Source organism: Rattus rattus, chromosome 9 (assembly GCF_011064425.1).
Source record: "Rattus rattus isolate New Zealand chromosome 9, Rrattus_CSIRO_v1, whole genome shotgun sequence".
Classification (NCBI taxonomy): domain Eukaryota; kingdom Metazoa; phylum Chordata; class Mammalia; order Rodentia; family Muridae; genus Rattus; species Rattus rattus.
In genome coordinates, this window is record NC_046162.1 from 91,962,642 (window position 1) to 91,979,537 (window position 16,896).

Consider the following 16,896-nt stretch of genomic DNA (forward strand, 5'->3'; position numbering starts at 1 on the left):
GGAGATGCTAGGGTGCTGAGTGTGAGGCTAAACACGGAGTGCCATCCAAGTTGGCAGTGGGAAAGAGGGCTGAGGCCTAGAGGCTACGAAAGAGGTGCTGAATCTGGAGCCTGGCTCCTGGGGGAGACATGGGACCAGGAAGATGTCTTCTGGGAGGGTGACAGGCAACCTTCTGAGGGGATGAGAATCGTCTATGAGTGTCAGGCCAGTTCAGACCTGTTGTGCATGTGCACAGCCCAGGATGGGCTTAGCCTCAGAAGACTTAATCTGGAGACCCCTGGGGCTGCAGGTTTGAGGGACTTGGGGAGTAGCACCTCCCACCCTTTGGCATTTCTTCCCATTATCTGTCAGATGACAAGGCTCCAGAGACCAGTCTGGGTGGCAGCTATAACCATTCTTCCCCTGGGCGCCAGCACTGAGCCTGGTGAGGAAGGAACACCCAGGCAGGTGGTAGATATGGCTTGCTCCTTGGATTTTGTCCCGAGGTCTCTGTCATCCTCTTTAGTTGTTTGCAGTGCCTAATTGTCTCTGGCTTCATACTCCCTTCCTGGAAGCCACATTTAATGGCTAATCAATATACAAACCCACAAGTGAACTGCACTTTCAAAAGTCCCGTCCCTGAGGTTCCCCTCAGAAGACAAAACCCATTCAGTAAGTGCTACCAGGTCAACATTAACAGCGAGTAGTGTCCCCAGAAGAGCAGCCTGTGGGACAGCATCACCTCTGCACTTTACATTATTTGTTTTTAATTTTTATTTTTTTTCCCTTTTTGGAGATAGGGTATAGCTATGCATAGCCCAGGCTAGCCTCTAATCACAATCTTCCTCACCTTAGTCTTCTCCTATGCTAGAGTTACAGTCCTGAGTTACCACACCCCACTGAACTGCTCCTTAAATATACACAGTTTTTAAGTACTAAATCCCGCTCCAATCACTTGCTGTGGGATGTAGCCATTATTCCACACAGCAATCCGGTAAGATCATTTAACTGTCATTAACCCTGTTCTACATATTAGAAAACAGACTTTGAAAGCCCATTATTTTTGCCTTAGGTCACAGAGCCTGTGTCAGAAATTCTGCATATTCCTTACTTTTCTCAAGGTTGTAACCAAACAGTGGACAAAGAGAAACTTGAGGGAGGAAAGGTTTATTGTGACTCACAATGCAGGGGCTTCATCCATCATGGCTGCGAAAGCCAGGAAGCAAGACCAGCTCCTGTCAGTAGCTGGAGGAAGGTGTTAGCTCTCCTCTCTGGATGGGGGAGGAGTGGGGAGGTTGCCATTCAACTGGCTTTCTTCTCCCCGCTCCCTCTTATATTCAGTCTAGGACCCCAGCCTGTGGAATGGTGCCAGTCATATTCAGGGCAGTTCATCCCCCTTCAACTACTCCTCACTAAAACATTCTCACACATACCCAAGTGAATGTACCTCCCCAATGGCTTATATTAGTTTGTGTGTGTGAGTGTGTGTGTGTGTGTATCTCTCTGTGCATCTCTGTGTGTGCGTCTCTGTGTGTGTATGTGTGCGTCTCTGTGTGTGTTTCTCTGTATCTGTGTGTGACTCTGTGTGTGTCTCTGTGTATACACAGAGAGTTGAAGAACAATACACAAAGAGTTAGTTCTTTTCCTTCCACAGTGAAAGGGACTGAATTCAGGGTGACAAGCTCTGTGGCAAACACCTTTACCAGCTGAGGCATTTCACTGGTCCTCTGAGTGTTTTTAACTCACTAAGGCCAACAATCAAAATTAAGCAGTCGTAGTCAATGTGAACCTGGATCTTTTTATTTCAGAATGCAGTCCCACTACTAAGTGTTTTGCTGCATTCATTCATCTGTCCAGGCACTGATTAAGAATGGCTGACTATGAACAGGGCTTGGTGAGAGATAATAAGAAATAATGAAGAACAGGCGTGGCCCCTGCCCTGAATCATCTTGTGACACCACAGAGAAGAAAAGTATGAAGTAAATTAACCCTGAATTAGTTAAAGTTTTAACTGTTCCATGAGCCTCAGAGCCTGGGGAATTTGCATAAGAGATCTAATTTGATCAGAGATGTGAAAGCAGGTTCCTTTGGGAAGTACTGATTGAGCTCAGACCAAAACCATGAGTGTATATAGGCTAGGGAGCAAGGAACCATGTTCTAGGCAAAGTACACAGCACGTGCAAAGGTCCTGTGCAGGGAGAGAGGCAGAAAATGGAAGGAGCTGCAAGCTCTGACTAAGAGGACAAAGCAGGGGTGGAGTTTCAAAGGTGGGCTGTGGCTGACTGTACAGGGCCTTGTGGACCACCATAAGGACATAGAACTTTACTCTATGAGCCACGTCAAGTCCAGAAATGAGACGTCAGATTTTTTTTTCACACAATGGTCCCTGAGGTTCACTGGCCAGCCTAGTGTACCTGGTGACTTCTAGGCCAGGGAGAGACTGAGATGGTTTGAATAGGAATGGCCCCCACAGACTCATGGGTTAGAATGCTTGGCCCATGGGGAGTAGCACTATTAGGAGGTGTGGCCTTGTTGAAGTAGGTGTCGCATTGCTGGAGGAAGTGTCACTGTGGGAGCTGGCTTGGAGGTCTCATATGCTAAAGGTATGCCCAATGTGGCACACAGTCTCCTGCTGCTGGCTGGTCTGGTTGTAGAACTCTCAGCTCCTTCTCTAGCACCATGGCTGCCTGCACTCTTCCATGTTCCCACCACAGTGAGAATGGACCAAACCTCTGAAACTATAAGCAAGCTCCAATGAAATGTTCTCTTAAAATAAGACTTGCCGGGGCTGGCGAGATGGCTCAGCAGTTAAGAGCACCCGACTGCTCTTCCAGAGGTCCTGAGTTCAATTCCCAGCAACCACATGGTGGCTCACAACCATCTGTAAAGAGATCCAATGTCCTTTTCTGGTGTATCTAAAGAGAGCTACAGTGTACTTATATTAAATATATGAATAAATAAAAAAAAAAAAAAATATACTGCAAAAGCTGAGAGAAGTCAGGGTAAATTTTCAAACCAGTGTCTTGCCCCCCACTCATCTCAGGCTAAGGGTCCTCTCATACCCGCCAGGCTGCTGTGTGGGATCGGGGAGAGGGTGTCTGTGTTAACCAGATATTCACCATGTGACAAAACACTCAAGGACATCACAAGGGAGGAAGACTTACCTTGGCCCATGGTTTCCGAACTTTTTGGTCCTTGGTCACTGGTCCTGTTGCCTTGAGTCCTGCTCTGAATTGGAACGTTCACGGTGGCCAGAGGCACAGAGTAGGAAAAGGGAAAGGTTCTACCAAACCTTTCCAGGGATGACCCTATCCCCGCCCAACCCCATCCCACCCCCATTCCCTCCTTTATCCAATTAGTTCCCACTTCCTGAAGTCTCTCAGCCATTTCCCTGTAGTGCTGAGGACAGCATCCAAGGCATGGGCTTCTGCACGGGTTATTCAAGATAAAACTCAGTTCCTTTTTCTTTCTTCTTTCTCCAGGAGATCGTGACTGCCTTAAGCTGTAGCAAGAACATTGTGCCCATCATTGATGGCTTTGAGTGGCCTGAGCCTCAGGCACTGCCTGAGGATATGCAGGCTGTACTCACCTTCAACGGCATCAAGTAAGCCTCAAGCTCTGGGGAGAGTTAAGGAGGAAACGGTGGTGGTGGTGGTGGTGTGTGTGTGTGTGTCTTTGTATGTGTGTGTATGTGTGTGTGTGTGTGTACATGTGTGTGTGTGGTGTGTGTGGTGTGTATGTGTGTTTGTGTGTGTGTGTGTGTGTGTGTATGTGTGTGTGTGTGTGGTGTATGAGTGTATGTGTGTGAGTGTGTGTGTGTACATGTGTGTGTGTATGTGTGGCGTGTGTGTGTGTGTGTGTGTGTGTGTGTAGTATGTGTATGTGGTGTGTGCGGATGTGCTTGTGTGTGTGGTGGTGGGGGTGTAGCATTAGATATTTTAAAATGCATCATCCCACACCACCGCTGGTTACTCTCCAGCCCGGCGGTCCTGAAATCTTTCCACCTGACTTGTTAAATTCCCTTGGTGCTTCGCTGCCACGCCAGCCCCATGCAGTGGCTGCCCATCTCACAGTTAGCTGTCACAAATATTCCTATAACCTGGTAAAATCAAAACTCTTGAGGCTTGCAATTTATAAATCAGATTTATATCAGTAAATTCTCACCCCACAAAATGTCCACACAATAAACTCAGAGCCAATTGATATTGATATAAAGTGCCCACCTAGATAAGACAAATTGTCCTATAAGATATTCATAGCCACCTGTGGCTCTCTAAAGCCACACAGATCTGGGTCATCCTTCTCTTCCTCCATCTTCCTTCCTTCTTTCCCTCCATACTCTCTGTCCCGTCTCTAAAATTCTCAGCCCGCCTTTCTTTTTCACTGCCCAATCACACACAGACCTTGCCTTATCTTGGGCCTGCCCTGGCCTACATATAGACATGAACCCACAGCGGGTTGTATGTGGGGTGTGTGTGTGTGTGTGTGTGTGTGTGTGTGTGTGTGTGTGTGTGTGCGTGCGTGTTCCAGACCACCAGCAGCACCTGGGTGAAGCAGATGGCCCTGGCCCACAAGGGCTCTACTCACCCTCTGACCCATTTTGCTCTCTATGTGCACAGATGGTCTCATGAGTACCAGGAGGCCACCATCGAGAAAATCATCCGCTTCCTACAGGGTCGCCCCTCTCAGGACTCCTCTGCCGGCTCTGACACCAGTTTGGAGGGAGCTACATCAATGGGTCTGCCTTAACCTGTCTCCAGTTCCCATGCCCTGCTGTGACCCCCGATTCATGTCCCTACCCTTAAAGGAATAGCTCCTCTAGATGCTACCCTGGCTGAGGCAAGCCAGACTGTCCTCAGGCAGTCCTTTCCCTGCTGCCACCCTGTGGCCTACATCTAACCCAGAGATGCCAGGCACAGGTTAGATGAGAGGACACTCCTGTGTCAGGCCCTGCCATCAGGTTCCAGCTCCCATGCAGAGCCATGTCCCTGCTTAGTTCTGGACACCCAAGACGGGGGAAGGCCATTTTCCTATCTACCGACCTAAGAGCAGCCAACTTCATTAGGGTGAGGTTGGCAGCCTCCTGTAAGTGCAACTACAATGTCTGGATCCCCAAACCTGGGCTCAGGAGGAAGCTGGGGCTGGGAATCCCCCAAAGTCTATCTACTCACATTGTGCCTGGCTCCTGGCTCACCCGGCTTCCTCCTGCCTCATGGCCTTGCTCTGTAACTACTGGGTACCCCTTCTCGACTTCTGTTAGGCAGCCTCCTTTGGCATAGTGGGAGTCAGGGCGCGGCTGAATCAATTCTCTGCCTGGCCTTGTTGTCCCTCCTGGTGTAAGAAGGGACCCCTTGCTTCTTCAAGGAGATCACAAGAGCCCACCCAAGCCCAAACCTCTGTGCGTGCCTTAGGCTCCTGCCCAGCCTATTCCACCTGGCTTCCCCGGCTCCTCACCCACACACAGGGCTTGTCGCCCACCTGCTCAGGGAGCCCCAACATTACCAGTAGCCTGCACAGAACCTGCACCCTGGGAAGCAGGCAAGCCATCCACAGGCAAGGTCTAATACTGGGGCAGTGTCTCCCACCAAAGTGTGTCAAATCCATCGGGAAATCTTGTGAAAGTTCAGAGCAGGCCATCTGGGAAGTGCCTGGGTCTCTGCCTTTTTCAGATTCCCAGGGGAGCTGATGTAGGAGAGCCCTCACCAATCCAGCCATGTTTCAAACACCCCTCCCCTGGTCCCTAATCATCACAGCAGCCTTTTCCAGCCCTGTCTCTCCAGTTTCACAGAGCCGAGAGGCTGAGTGATGGGACCAGGTCCCCAGGTCATTGGTAGCTCTAGCCCTGGCATCCAGCACTGCAGTGTCTAGGTCTGTCCTGAGACTCATCCTAAAGGCTGTGGCCCAGGCTGGGTAGCTGCCTCTCTCTGGCCACAAAGAACTGAGCAGTACGGGGTGGGTCTTGGCTGAAAGGCAGAGCCTAGGGCATACAGAGATAACTGAGCAGGATTGTCCCATGTCCCTCCCTCCACTGGACAAGGAAGGCAGGAAAGCCTGCTCTTGCCGTTACTCAGACTCAAGCTTGGGATGAGCTGGCACCACCCTGCTTGCTGTCTCCTGGGGGTTGTGGGGTCACACCTCTCCTGTAGCTGCCCAGGCTACTTGCCCTCGGTCCACATTATCAGAGAGCCAAAAGGCTTTCTCTCCAGGCTTGGGGACAGATTCCTCCCGCTGTCCATCTTCCATAGGTCGTGGCTGGCCCCTGGCTGTGACTATCTACAGTCATGTCACCAGTCACAATCCCACATCCTATTCTGAGGTGAGGCAGATGGAATGGTGCCCTCTATGACAAATGCAACGACAATACAGCGTATGAGTCTCCTCTTGGGAAATGTTCTGTCTTCAGTCCCACACTCTCCAGAGATCCCCATGGGCAGTACTCAAGAAACTTCTGATTCTTCTTGTTTGGGGCATGTTACGACTACCTCTGGCCTCCTGTTGACCTGTCCCCTACTGTCTTCCTGGGGAACCAGAGCACAGCCTTATGTTCCAGCCAGGATAGCGAAAGGGTCAAACCTCCTCTAGCTAGACAGTATGCTCTGTGGTGACTAACATGGTGGACTACACTGATGGTGGACAGGCACTGAGGCCCCCTCTTGAGCCCACAGGTCTATGGGTCCAGGGTTTCACCCAGCTGAGCTCAAGCTCCTGCCCCCCAGATTGGGGCCAGTCAGGAGATCCCACACCCACCCATGGTCTATGGGTCCAGGGCTAAAGATCCAGCCACACCATTCATCCCTTCACTGGGGATCCCATCCTGGGATGTATGGAGCTGGAGGGATCTCAGAGCTGTGCTTCCTAATGCATCCAGTTAGGTCCTTGCAGACAGTTTTGGGGGAGTGTTGATCCAGTTTTCTGTAGGTTTATTCAAGGTTACATGCTGCCAGAGTGGAGCCTTTCCCTTCTCACAGCCTCTTGGCAGTGGGGTCAGATCCCTGTAGCTGTCTTCAGATACACTAGAAGGGGGCATCGGATCTCATTACAGATGGTTGTGAGCCACCATGTGGTTGCTGGGAATTGAACTCAGGACCTCTGGAAGAGCAGTCAGGTGCTCTTAACCGCTGAGCCATCTCTCCAGCCCAGAAGCCTCTTCTTGCTTAGACTTTCCTATCTCCAGAGGGACAGTGAGGCAGGAGTGTGGAAGCCAGATGGACCCTGGTGCAGTTCAGTGAGCCTTAGTTTTCTCTGGGATACATCTCTTTCACCTGTATGGCTTCCAGCAGGGAAACTAGCTTACAGTTTGGGCAGGAAGAGACAAGCTGCAGGGTCTAGCTCTCATGGGCAGTTCCACTTTGAAGAATGACAAACGTCCCACTTTGGGTCAGCTTGGAGAAGACCGTTAGTCATTAAAGACAGTGGCTTCCCATTAGGTAAGATTCTGCCTTTCAGCTTTGAGCCCAGGTCTTCCCAACCTCTGCTCACTTCCCCAAAGCAGGAAGGGTGGTCTCTGTACATGACACTGCTCAACACTGAGCTACGTGGGTGGGGCCAAATGGCAACCAAAGGAGATCCTTCTGGGGCTGGAATAGCCATGAAGCCAGCCAGGGAATGAATCATCTGAGTATCAGCAAGGGGCAGCCAGGGCTTGGGCCCAAGTGTCTCCATGGGGCTGATGAAGCCTCAAAAGCCCTTTATCCCTCAGCAGTGTAGGGAGAAACCAGCTGGAGCCTGGAGGGATAGGAATACCCAGTCACAACCCCGTAGGGAACTCGGGAGCTCCAGCCCAGATGGTGCTGGTGCCAAACAGGCAGAGAGTGAGAAGACAGAAAGCCCCAAAGCCCAGTAAACTTTTCAGACTGATTCAAACAATTTACTCTGACAACTGGCACGGCTGAGGTCAAAGGTGGATAGGCTGTGGTAAAGGACTGATCCCCAACCATAGACAGGCTTCTCTGTGTCAAAACTGCTCTCCCGGGTACCACAGTTAGCATTAAGGGGTGCCTGGAGGCCACCAAACACAGTAGGGACCTAATACCATGGGCTAGAAAGATTCTCATGCTTAGTCCCCTAAATGCCATCTCCTTTACTCTGGAAGGTTCTGCATGATGGCTCCCTGCAGCCTGCCCTGAGTGGACCTCTCCTGACTAGATTCTGTATCTAGCAGAGACTGGCTCAGTCAGAGAATAGGTGTTGCCCATAACTGGCTTGAACACCCTTTCCAAAGTGAGTACTGTCCTCAGAGACACTGGTGCACTGGGCTTTAGGTATATAGAGTCGGTGTGGATCCACTGCTCCTCATGGCTTCTGGCAGCTCAGGAGTTCTGAGGAAACTGCTGGAACTCTGGGTGTGGATTAACCTTCTCCAGTACCCTGTGAGAGACCAGAGAGACAGTTCAGAGTTGACACGGGGAGCCCCCAACCCAGTCTGGAGAGGTGACATGAGACAGATTTGGGTGGGCAGCTCCAGGTGTCTCCCTCCCCAGTGTCCATAGCAGATGGCTCTAGAGAAGAGCTCTAAAGACTTCAGTGGGCCAGCTAGCCTGGGACTTAGCCACAAGTAAGTCCTCTGGGCTCTCTGTGAACACAGTTCTGCCACTGTAGTCCTGTCTGCAACACAGGGATGGGACAGGCTGAGGTAACTTGATGGACAGAGGACTCAGTCTTTTCCGGTTAGCTTGACTCCTCCCATATGTCCCTCTACCTTGCTCTGTAATGGCTCCTGAAAGACCAGGCAACCATCTGCATTGGGATCGGGTCAGCCCTGGAGCGGGACACCTACAGGACAAGGGCTCCTTTCTCAGTTAGGAGCAGGGGAGACAGGAAGCTCCTAGGAAAGTTAGACTCCATGATGAGCAGGCAAGGTCGGGGCCCTCTATTACCCAATCAGAATGGCCGGGATAAAGAGGAGGCCAGCTCCCAGGAGGAAGGGGAAGCCCTTCATGAAGTTCAGAGTGGCCGGGTAGAGTGAGTTGAAGATGCCGGAGGCCATCAACATGGCCAAGCTATTCACACAGGCCACAGCTGAAAAGAGAGCACCTGCAAGTGAAAAAACACACTTCAGAGTTGGAAAGACCCAGGGTCAAATGAGGGCAGCTCCACTTCACAGCTGTATGGCCTGGGGTGGCCCCCCTGAGTCTCTCCTCCCTCACCTGTGCCTCCTACTCTCAGTGTTGAAGTAAAAATTCTGTGAGGTCATCCATGGGATGCGCCTGGCAGAAGAGCTATTAAACACATGGCTATTCACTGTTAAAATTACGTGCATGTATATGCGTGTTTTGTCTGCATGTATGTCTGTCTCTGTGCCACTTGCATGCCTGGTGCCCTTGGAAGCTAGAAGAGAGTGTCAGATCCCCCCAAAATGGAATTACAGATGGTCATGAGTCACCATGTGGGTGCTGGGAACCGAGCCCAGGTCCTCCGGTTTATGATAGTAAAGGCTGAGCCATCTCTCTGCAGCCTAGTTGGGTTTGTTTTGAGAAATGGTCTCCCTACATGGCTCCAACTGCCCTTGAACTTGCAATCCTCCTGCCTCAGCCTCTTGAGTGCTCAGATTACAAGGGAGTGCCACCATGATGACTTTTTTTAAAAAAACGTTTTATTACACTTATTCATGGGTGTGTGTCGCTCGTGTGAGGCGTGTGTGGAAGTCTGAGGACTACTTTTCAGGGGCTGATTCTCTCCTTCCATGTGCTCCCTCAATATCAAACTCGGGTCACCAGGCTTGGTGGCAAGTGCTTTCGCCGATTCTATCCGTGGTGATGTCTAACCGGAGCTTGACAGGTATCTCCACTTTGGAAATGTTATTTACTTATTCAACGCTCACAGCTGTGTGCTTACTGAGGGGCTTCTCTTTCTGGGTCACTGCTCGTCGTCCTACGAAAGGACGATAGCTATTGCACGGATGGCCAGTAACTCTGAAATGGAGAGCACCTGTCACAGGTGGCCTCCTACTGGAGCTGGTTGCTAAGGGGCGCTAATTTCCCACAGAGGGTACAGTAAGTGTGCTGAGTGAAACAAGTCCACTGCCCGCTTACGCGGTGGAACACAACTGTAATCCCAGCTCTTGGGAAGCTGAAGCAAGATTTTGAGTTCAAGGCCAGCCTGGGCTACTTAGCAAAGACCCTGTTTCAAAATAAACCAAAACAAAGAGAAGGGCATTGAATGAATGAATAAGGCGTTTTAGCAGACACCCAAACCTGTGCCACAGGTCCCAGCTTTGTAACCCAGTTGTTGCAAAAGGAGCGCTAGCCCAATAGAAACAGAGACTCAACTGTCGGACTACAAGGGCCTTCCAGTGTCCTGTAGAACAACGACCTCGTGTCACAGAGGAAGTAACAGGTCCAGAACAGAGCCGAGGGGCTGAAACCCAGCTACAAGACCAAGTGCTCTTAGAAACACGAAGGAGTGGGAGGTGGGAACAGGGGGTGGGCACAGGGGTGTGGTGTGTTCGGGGAGGTGGGGGCCGCCATGGAGCCGAATCGGTGGATGAAACACTGGCCGTGCTTCCGGGAGGCCCAGTTAGGATGCCCTGAACTCACATAAATACTTAGGAGGTGGAGACAGGAGACCCACTAGGCAACTGGTTAGCTACACTACCCAAACCAGTGACACCATGCTCCTCAAGACCCTGAAGTCACTCTCTGCACCTACATCTAGGTGAACCTGTGTGCACACCCATGCATCCATCCATCCAGGGCCATTATTCACTGAGCAACCTTGAAGAACTCAGTTTAACACTCTAAGCCTCTCTTTCTTCACCGGTCAACTGGGGACAACAAAGCCTCAGGCGCATTGTTTCATTCCCTCTGGGCCTATGTACTGTGACCCCCTCCCCCAGAGAAGCAGGAAACTCTGGTGTCATCACACCCATTTTACAGATGGGAAAGAGGAGGTCTAGAGAGACAAACTCTGCAGTGGTTACTCAGGAAGGACTTGATTGTGCTCTATTGATAGCAATCGTAGCTCCATACAGAAATTCACAGCATTTATCTTCTGCCAGCTCTTAGTGTGGAACAGAGGTGCATCTGATTTGATTACTTACTCCTCCAGGTGAGGGTAGAAGGCAGGCCATCCTTGACCACAACTGTCCATTTGCCTCTTCGGGCACCCCTGGGCACGAGGGACCAGACACAGACTGATGCTGACACTTACCCTGCTCCGACTCGCTCACTAGCTTGGAGAGCTTGGCCCGGATCACAGGCGTAGTGACCAATGACAGGAAGAGTAATCCGTACCCTGCAGAAAAATTGGTCAGGAAACAGCCATCAGGGAGGGCTGTCTAACATCAGCAGAGGTCCCACACACAGCGCTGGAGGGACAGATGTTGGACCCAGGAGGAAAGTGCAGAAGCTGTCTGCCCACTCTGTTAAGTGAGAGCTCCCCTCACTTTGCTTTGTCCAAGCCCCACCAACGGCTTTGTCCAAATACCTCCAGTGCCCACCCGGCTCTAGAAAGGAGGTGGCAGGTTCCAGAAAACGAGCCTTGGCATTGGAGTTGGGTTACCACTGTCTGCTGTGTGTTGTCTAAGGTCACCCACCATCTCCTGGTGCATAAGTGGAAGACCACAGGTCTCTGCTGGAGGATGGTTCTACAGGGTGAGAGGTTGAGTAAACAGCCTGGAAGACAGGCCCTAAACCTGTGAACTATCTTCCATGGAAAATGAGTCTTTACAGGTTTAACCAGGAAGAACCTTGACGGAAACTCTCCTTTTTAACAGGTTGATAAAGAAGTGGCCCGGACCAGAGGGAGCCCGCCCACAGCAGAGGCTCAAGGAGATGAGAAACAGCGTCTCTCCTAGTGCCCCTGCAGGGAGCATTGTCCTGTGACAGACACTGGTACTGACCTCTAACACTGAGAGAATACCTCTCCGTTAAGCTGCCCAGTGTGTGGCCATCTGCTTCAGCCACTTTGGGGAACTAATGCATGGGCTAAGGAGGCGCCGTCTGTGAGGGGTGCATGCTGAGGGCATAGCGCTCGAGTTCCTCGGCCCTGGCATCTGGCTACCCACAGGTACTCGATGTTTGCAAATTCTGCTGAGCCTGTGGTGCAGCGTCTTTCATATTAGCACTTCTGAGGTCCGTGGCCTTGGGTGAACGGGACCTGGTCCCTTTGGTTTTATTATCAGTCCAGCAGCTGAGTGAACACAGTTGCTACCATCAAACATCTGACTCTGCCACACAGTGCGGTTCCGGACTCTAGCAGAATACACTTATGTTTTTTTAAGGAGTTAACTTCTTCATTCTCCGGCCAGCTGCCCCTCTTCTCGGGAGAGTCAGGAGGGAGGCAGCAACAAGAGGAAGGGGGAGGGAAGGAAGAGGAGGGGAGCTGAGTCAGCAGGAATTTTAGAGACTGTAGCTTTTTAACAAGCCCGAAAGAAGGCAGGGTGTTGTGGTTAACACCTGTGATCCCAGCGTCCAGGACGCAGAGAAGGATCAGAAGTTCAAAGTCATCTTCAGCTACACAGAAAATCAGAGACCAAGTCTGAGCCTGTCTCTAAACAAGATCCTCGAGGGAGGCCCTGTGATTCTTATCCGAGAGCCAAAGATCAAGACATTAATGGCCTGGACTTTGGGAGGCCAAGGGGTGAAGCGATTAGCTTATGAGCCATGCTTCTGCCTTTCGCTCTCCAGTCCTAACAAGACTGATGACGTCCATGCGTTACTTGGGCCACTAAAGCTCCGTACTTTATATCAGAGATGCTATCTTTCTGTGGTTTCTCAGGTGTCTGTCCTCTGCACAGGCTGAGAATATAACTCTGGATCCAAAGACACGGGCTTGAACCACATTCGGGGGTAGGGGGGGCAATGGGTGAACGGGCCCATTTTCACTTTACCTGTGAACATGAGGGGTGTGATGGTTGCAAACGCAAAGACCACCATTCCCAGGATGTTGAAGGCCAGGCCAATCTCAGCCACCCAGGTATCGGCCAGGCAGAACTGCAGAAGTCTCAGGCCCAGCAGGCTGGTGAGGTAGGGTAAGTGCTGGGCTGCTGAGCCATAGCCAATCAGCTTGGAGTCCCAGCAGAGAGGTGTGCTTAGCTCATAGAGTGTCAGGATGTCTTGAGCCCCAAAGTGCACAGTGACCACCACGAATATGGCCAATGAGTACAGGGCTAGATGCATCCTGGACTTCTCTGGGGCTGGGACCACATACAGCTGGACAATGGATCGGTGATGGCGGAGCGTGAAAAGCCTCGTGGACTTTGGCTCCTTCACTGTCTCACCAAAACAGAATGCTGCATATAGAGTCATAACGATCAGCACGGCCAAAGCCAGCCAGAAAGGGTTGGCATAACCCTGGGCCCGGAGCCAGTGACCCCCAAGAAGGCTTGCCAGGGTCCCGGCCACACCAATGCATGCTTCCAGCAGAGCCATCCGGAAGGTGCGACTGTGATTAGAGCTAACATCAGCCACAGAGGCAAAGCTAGCAGCAAGAAGGCCGTTGAAATCTCCCAGAAGGGCACAAAGGGCTCGGCCAAGCACGAAGAACCCGATGTGTAGTTGTAGTTGCACCACAAAGATGGACACCACGGCCTGGAGCAGCAGACCAAGAGAGGCCAGCACCAGCAATGGGCGGCGACCCACGCGGTCACTCCAGGCTCCTAGGAGGGTGGACCAGAAGAGTCCCACCAGGAAGCCTCCCACGTTCATGTAGAGGGTCCAGTGGGATGTCAGGGTCTCCACTTCCTGTAAAGACACAATCGCCAGCGCGCAGGCCCTCACTTTGGTTAGCTACCATCACCATCTTGGGAGCCTTGCTTTAGGGCCCTAAGCCTCTTGGAAAGTTCCTTCAACTTGTAAAAACAGGCCCCGGAGAAGCATTCCCTCCTTCTCCGCGCTTATATTAACCCTCCAGCCCAGGCTTTCCTAGGTCCACCGCAAGGCAGCCAGCCAGGGCAGGCCCTCTTTGGTCTGGCCCGCCCACCATGCCACGTGCGTCCCCTCGGGGACCCCATCTTCCACAGGCCCCGCCCCGTGCCGCGCTCGGTGTTAACAGCTGCTCTGGTCCCTGCTACCTTCAGGACGGGATCCGCGCTCTGGTTGCCACAGTTCTCCCGGTGGCGGGTGCCATTGTATCCGAGCTCGGTGCTGATCCGGTGCCAAATGTACTGTGTGGTGAGCGGTCCCTGTAGAACCAGCGCAAAGTTGGCTAGGAAAACGAGGGGCTCCACGGGGCCGCGGAACAGCACGGCGGCGGTGAGGAGACGGTGGGACGAGCCCACGGGGCTCACGCGCCCCTCCATGCGCGAACACGGAGGGGCTGACACCTCGGAACCAGCTGCGAGAGGCGGACCAGTCTGCGCTCTCTGCGCCTGCGCGGGCTTCGAATCCTTCTGTTAAAGTCTGGAGGGGCGGAGCGTGAGACAGTCTCTAAAGCTTTGGTCCGCTCCTCTCTGGGATGGGTATAGTTGAGTTAGAATCCCTGTGGTGTGACGTCACTTCAGGCACCGCAAAGATACCACCTTGTTGCAGCCCTCCCTCCTGAGCCTAGGAACACTCAAAAGAATAATCAGAATATGAATAACTAACATTTGTTGAAAACTTACTTTGTTCCGGGGCCAGAAATTCTGAATGCATTATCTCATGGCAACCTTATAGATTAGCCACTTAATGACCCGAATCCAGAGCCGTGGAAGTCAGATCGAAGGCCCGCAAGATTAGGACACAAAACTGGATATGCCAGCTGTGTGGTGACTGTAGCTCGGCACATGGACATCTTATGTAAGAGCTGCCAGAGCCTGATGGGCCGCGCTGGAGTACATGTGTTTTGCCACTGATCCTTTGACCTCGTCTTCATTAATGGCATGTGCTTTTAATCCCAGCACACCAGAGGCAGAGATAAGTGGAACTCTGTGAGTTCGAGGCCAGTTTGGTCTACATAGGCAATTCTAGGCCAACCAAGGCTTGATATCCTGTCACAAACAAACAAAAAAAAAAAGGGAGAAAAAAAGAAAGAGAGAGAGAGAGAGAGAGAGAGAGAGAGAGAGAGAGAGAGAGAGAGAGAGAGAGGAAGGGAAGGGAAGGGAATGGAAGGGAAGGAAGAAAGAAAAGGAAGGACAAAATAAATTCTGGAAGAAGTATTATAAAATGACAATGCGATGTATTGTATATACACACTTTCAGGCCAGGCTAACCTCAAACTCACAGAGATTCTCCTGCCTCAGGCTTCTGGGTGCTCTTGCTATTAATTAGACTTAATTGCTGTTGGCTATTGTTGATGACTAATAGGTTGTCCCTTGCCCCTGTTCCTGTCCTAGGAGCCTTTCCTGGAGCTAGTGTCACATCAAGGGCTGGGTTCTGATCCTGCAGTTCTCTTAGAGGAGCAGAGTAGAGACAAGATGAGCCTGAGGTGGTTGAGGCCCCTGGGTGTGGGCCTGTGCTCTTGAGTGCTCCTGTGGTAGGAACTGGGCTGGAAAGCCGACATCTGCACTGTCCCTGAGCAGCTCTGACTTCCTGTCTGTCTGGGCTTCTGTTTCACTGCCTGTGAAAACGGAATTCACTGGGACACACAGCTTCCTTGCAGCATTTCTTCCTGGTGCCCTTACTGGGTATGGTGGGGATCTGACAACACAACCCTGAAGCAAACAGCTGAAGGCCGGCCAGGCTCAGCAGCTTCCAGATCGGTAGGGAGAGATAAAGAGCAGACTATGTAAATAGTGTAGAATCCAGCCAAGGCAGATACTTTAAGGGTAGGATTAGAAAGCCTCATGCTCATGTGGGGGCCCTGGGAGCAGTCAGCAAAGTCCCCAAGAACTAACAGGGCCCAGTGCGTGACCCACAGGTCTGATTCTTTTTTTTTTTTTTCCGGAGTTGAGGACTGAACCCAGGGCCTTGCGCTTGCTAGGCAAGCACTCTACCACTGAGCTAAATCTCCAACCCCCAACAGGTCTGATTCTTGAGGGTGGCTCCATTTCTGCCTGCACTTGAGACACAGTGACCCTCATCTTCCTTGAGCCAGCAAGAGTCTAAGGCTCAGGATAGGTGGGTGCCAAATAGGTACTGGGACCTCCCCTTCTCATGGGCTTCCAGAGATAGGTGAACATCCAGGCCTCTGCACATCCGCATCCCACTACTCCCCTCTAACCCCACCCATACAGAGCTTTTACAAGTGGGATCAGCACAGGGAGGGAGACAGCTAAAACCTTGTAAATATTTTCTAGATAGGAGCTGAGGTCAGAAGAGGCCAAGGTCTGTCAGCCGAGAGTGGGTCAGGGTGTGTCTCAGCCTGTGTGTCCGATAACTAGAGGCCTCTTCTGACTCCTTGATAACTTCACTTTTCCCGGAGGACGGGAACAAACATTTGTGCTTGCCAACGATAGAGCGAAATAACGATTCCAACTTGGTAGCCCAGCGCGTTTATTGGAGCATGGAGACAAACAGCCGTATCACCAGAAAGGCTCACCCTAGTACGGATGATGACTTTCCTATAGCTGCATAGCTAGAGTTCCCGTTAGGGTTAGCCTTCAACTCTCTGTGTTCTCTTGCACCTCCCAACCCCCAGGCATCTTAGAGCAGGAACAGAGAGAGCAGCTGGAATCTCAGCCACTGCCTAGGAGTCCTCCCCACTCCCTCCTCCTGTGAAGGATGGCCACTACTTCTTGAGCGCTTCCTTGAACTTGGCTCTGCTGGGATCGCCGCTCTCTGCTCTGCCCATCCAGTGGTTTCCATTTTACTAGTGAAAACCAAGTCACCCTGCAAGCCACAGGCACCTGGACTTCTTCCACCCTCCCCCTAGTCCACCCACCCGACTCTGGCCTCCCTTCACTCTGGCCTCTCCGGCCGCCTCAGTCCCCTTCCAACAACCCATCAATCTTATTCCTTGGCGTCTTCGCACAAGCCATTTCTTCTACCTGGAATGCTGTTCTTCCAGATGTTCATGCCACTGGCTGCCCCACCTCTGCTAAAAATGTCACCTGACCCT

General features: G+C 51.7%; 2 protein-coding genes across 2 annotated transcripts in view; one reads left to right on the forward strand and one right to left on the reverse strand.

The window, feature by feature from the left end:
• Positions 1-5,282, forward strand: part of Sarm1 (sterile alpha and TIR motif containing 1) — a 22,797-nt gene extending 17,515 nt beyond the window's left edge. Inside the window, exons 8-9 of the mRNA XM_032912771.1 lie at positions 3,462-3,583; positions 4,599-5,282. Coding sequence (XP_032768662.1) covers positions 3,462-3,583; positions 4,599-4,728 — 252 coding nt within the window. The 3' untranslated portion in view covers positions 4,729-5,282. The remainder of the gene's footprint in view (positions 1-3,461; positions 3,584-4,598) is intronic.
• Positions 5,283-7,819: 2,537 nt separating this feature from the next.
• Slc46a1 (solute carrier family 46 member 1) lies at positions 7,820-14,276 on the reverse strand. Its single transcript, XM_032913275.1, has 5 exons — positions 13,991-14,276; positions 12,809-13,661; positions 11,128-11,211; positions 8,856-9,012; positions 7,820-8,346 (listed from the first exon to the last, which is right to left on the reverse strand). Exons 1-5 carry the CDS (start codon positions 14,216-14,218, stop codon positions 8,289-8,291), a joined length of 1,380 nt encoding a protein of 459 aa, XP_032769166.1. The 5' UTR covers positions 14,219-14,276; the 3' UTR covers positions 7,820-8,288.
• Between the last annotated feature and the right edge of the window lie 2,620 nt (positions 14,277-16,896).

What these genes read in the sequence shown, in the direction of transcription:
- Slc46a1 (XM_032913275.1), bottom strand. Translation starts at nt 14,218, where the DNA reads ATGGAGGGGCGCGTGAGCCCCGTGGGCTCGTCCCACCGTCTCCTCACC. An exon ending in CACACCCCTCATGTTCACAG is followed by an intron (nt 11,212 to 12,808) that starts GTAAAGTGAAAA and finishes ATTTTTCTGCAG; the next exon opens with GGTACGGATTACTCTTCCTG. An exon ending in AGTGAGCGAGTCGGAGCAGG is followed by an intron (nt 9,013 to 11,127) that starts GTAAGTGTCAGC and finishes TTTCACTTGCAG; the next exon opens with GTGCTCTCTTTTCAGCTGTG.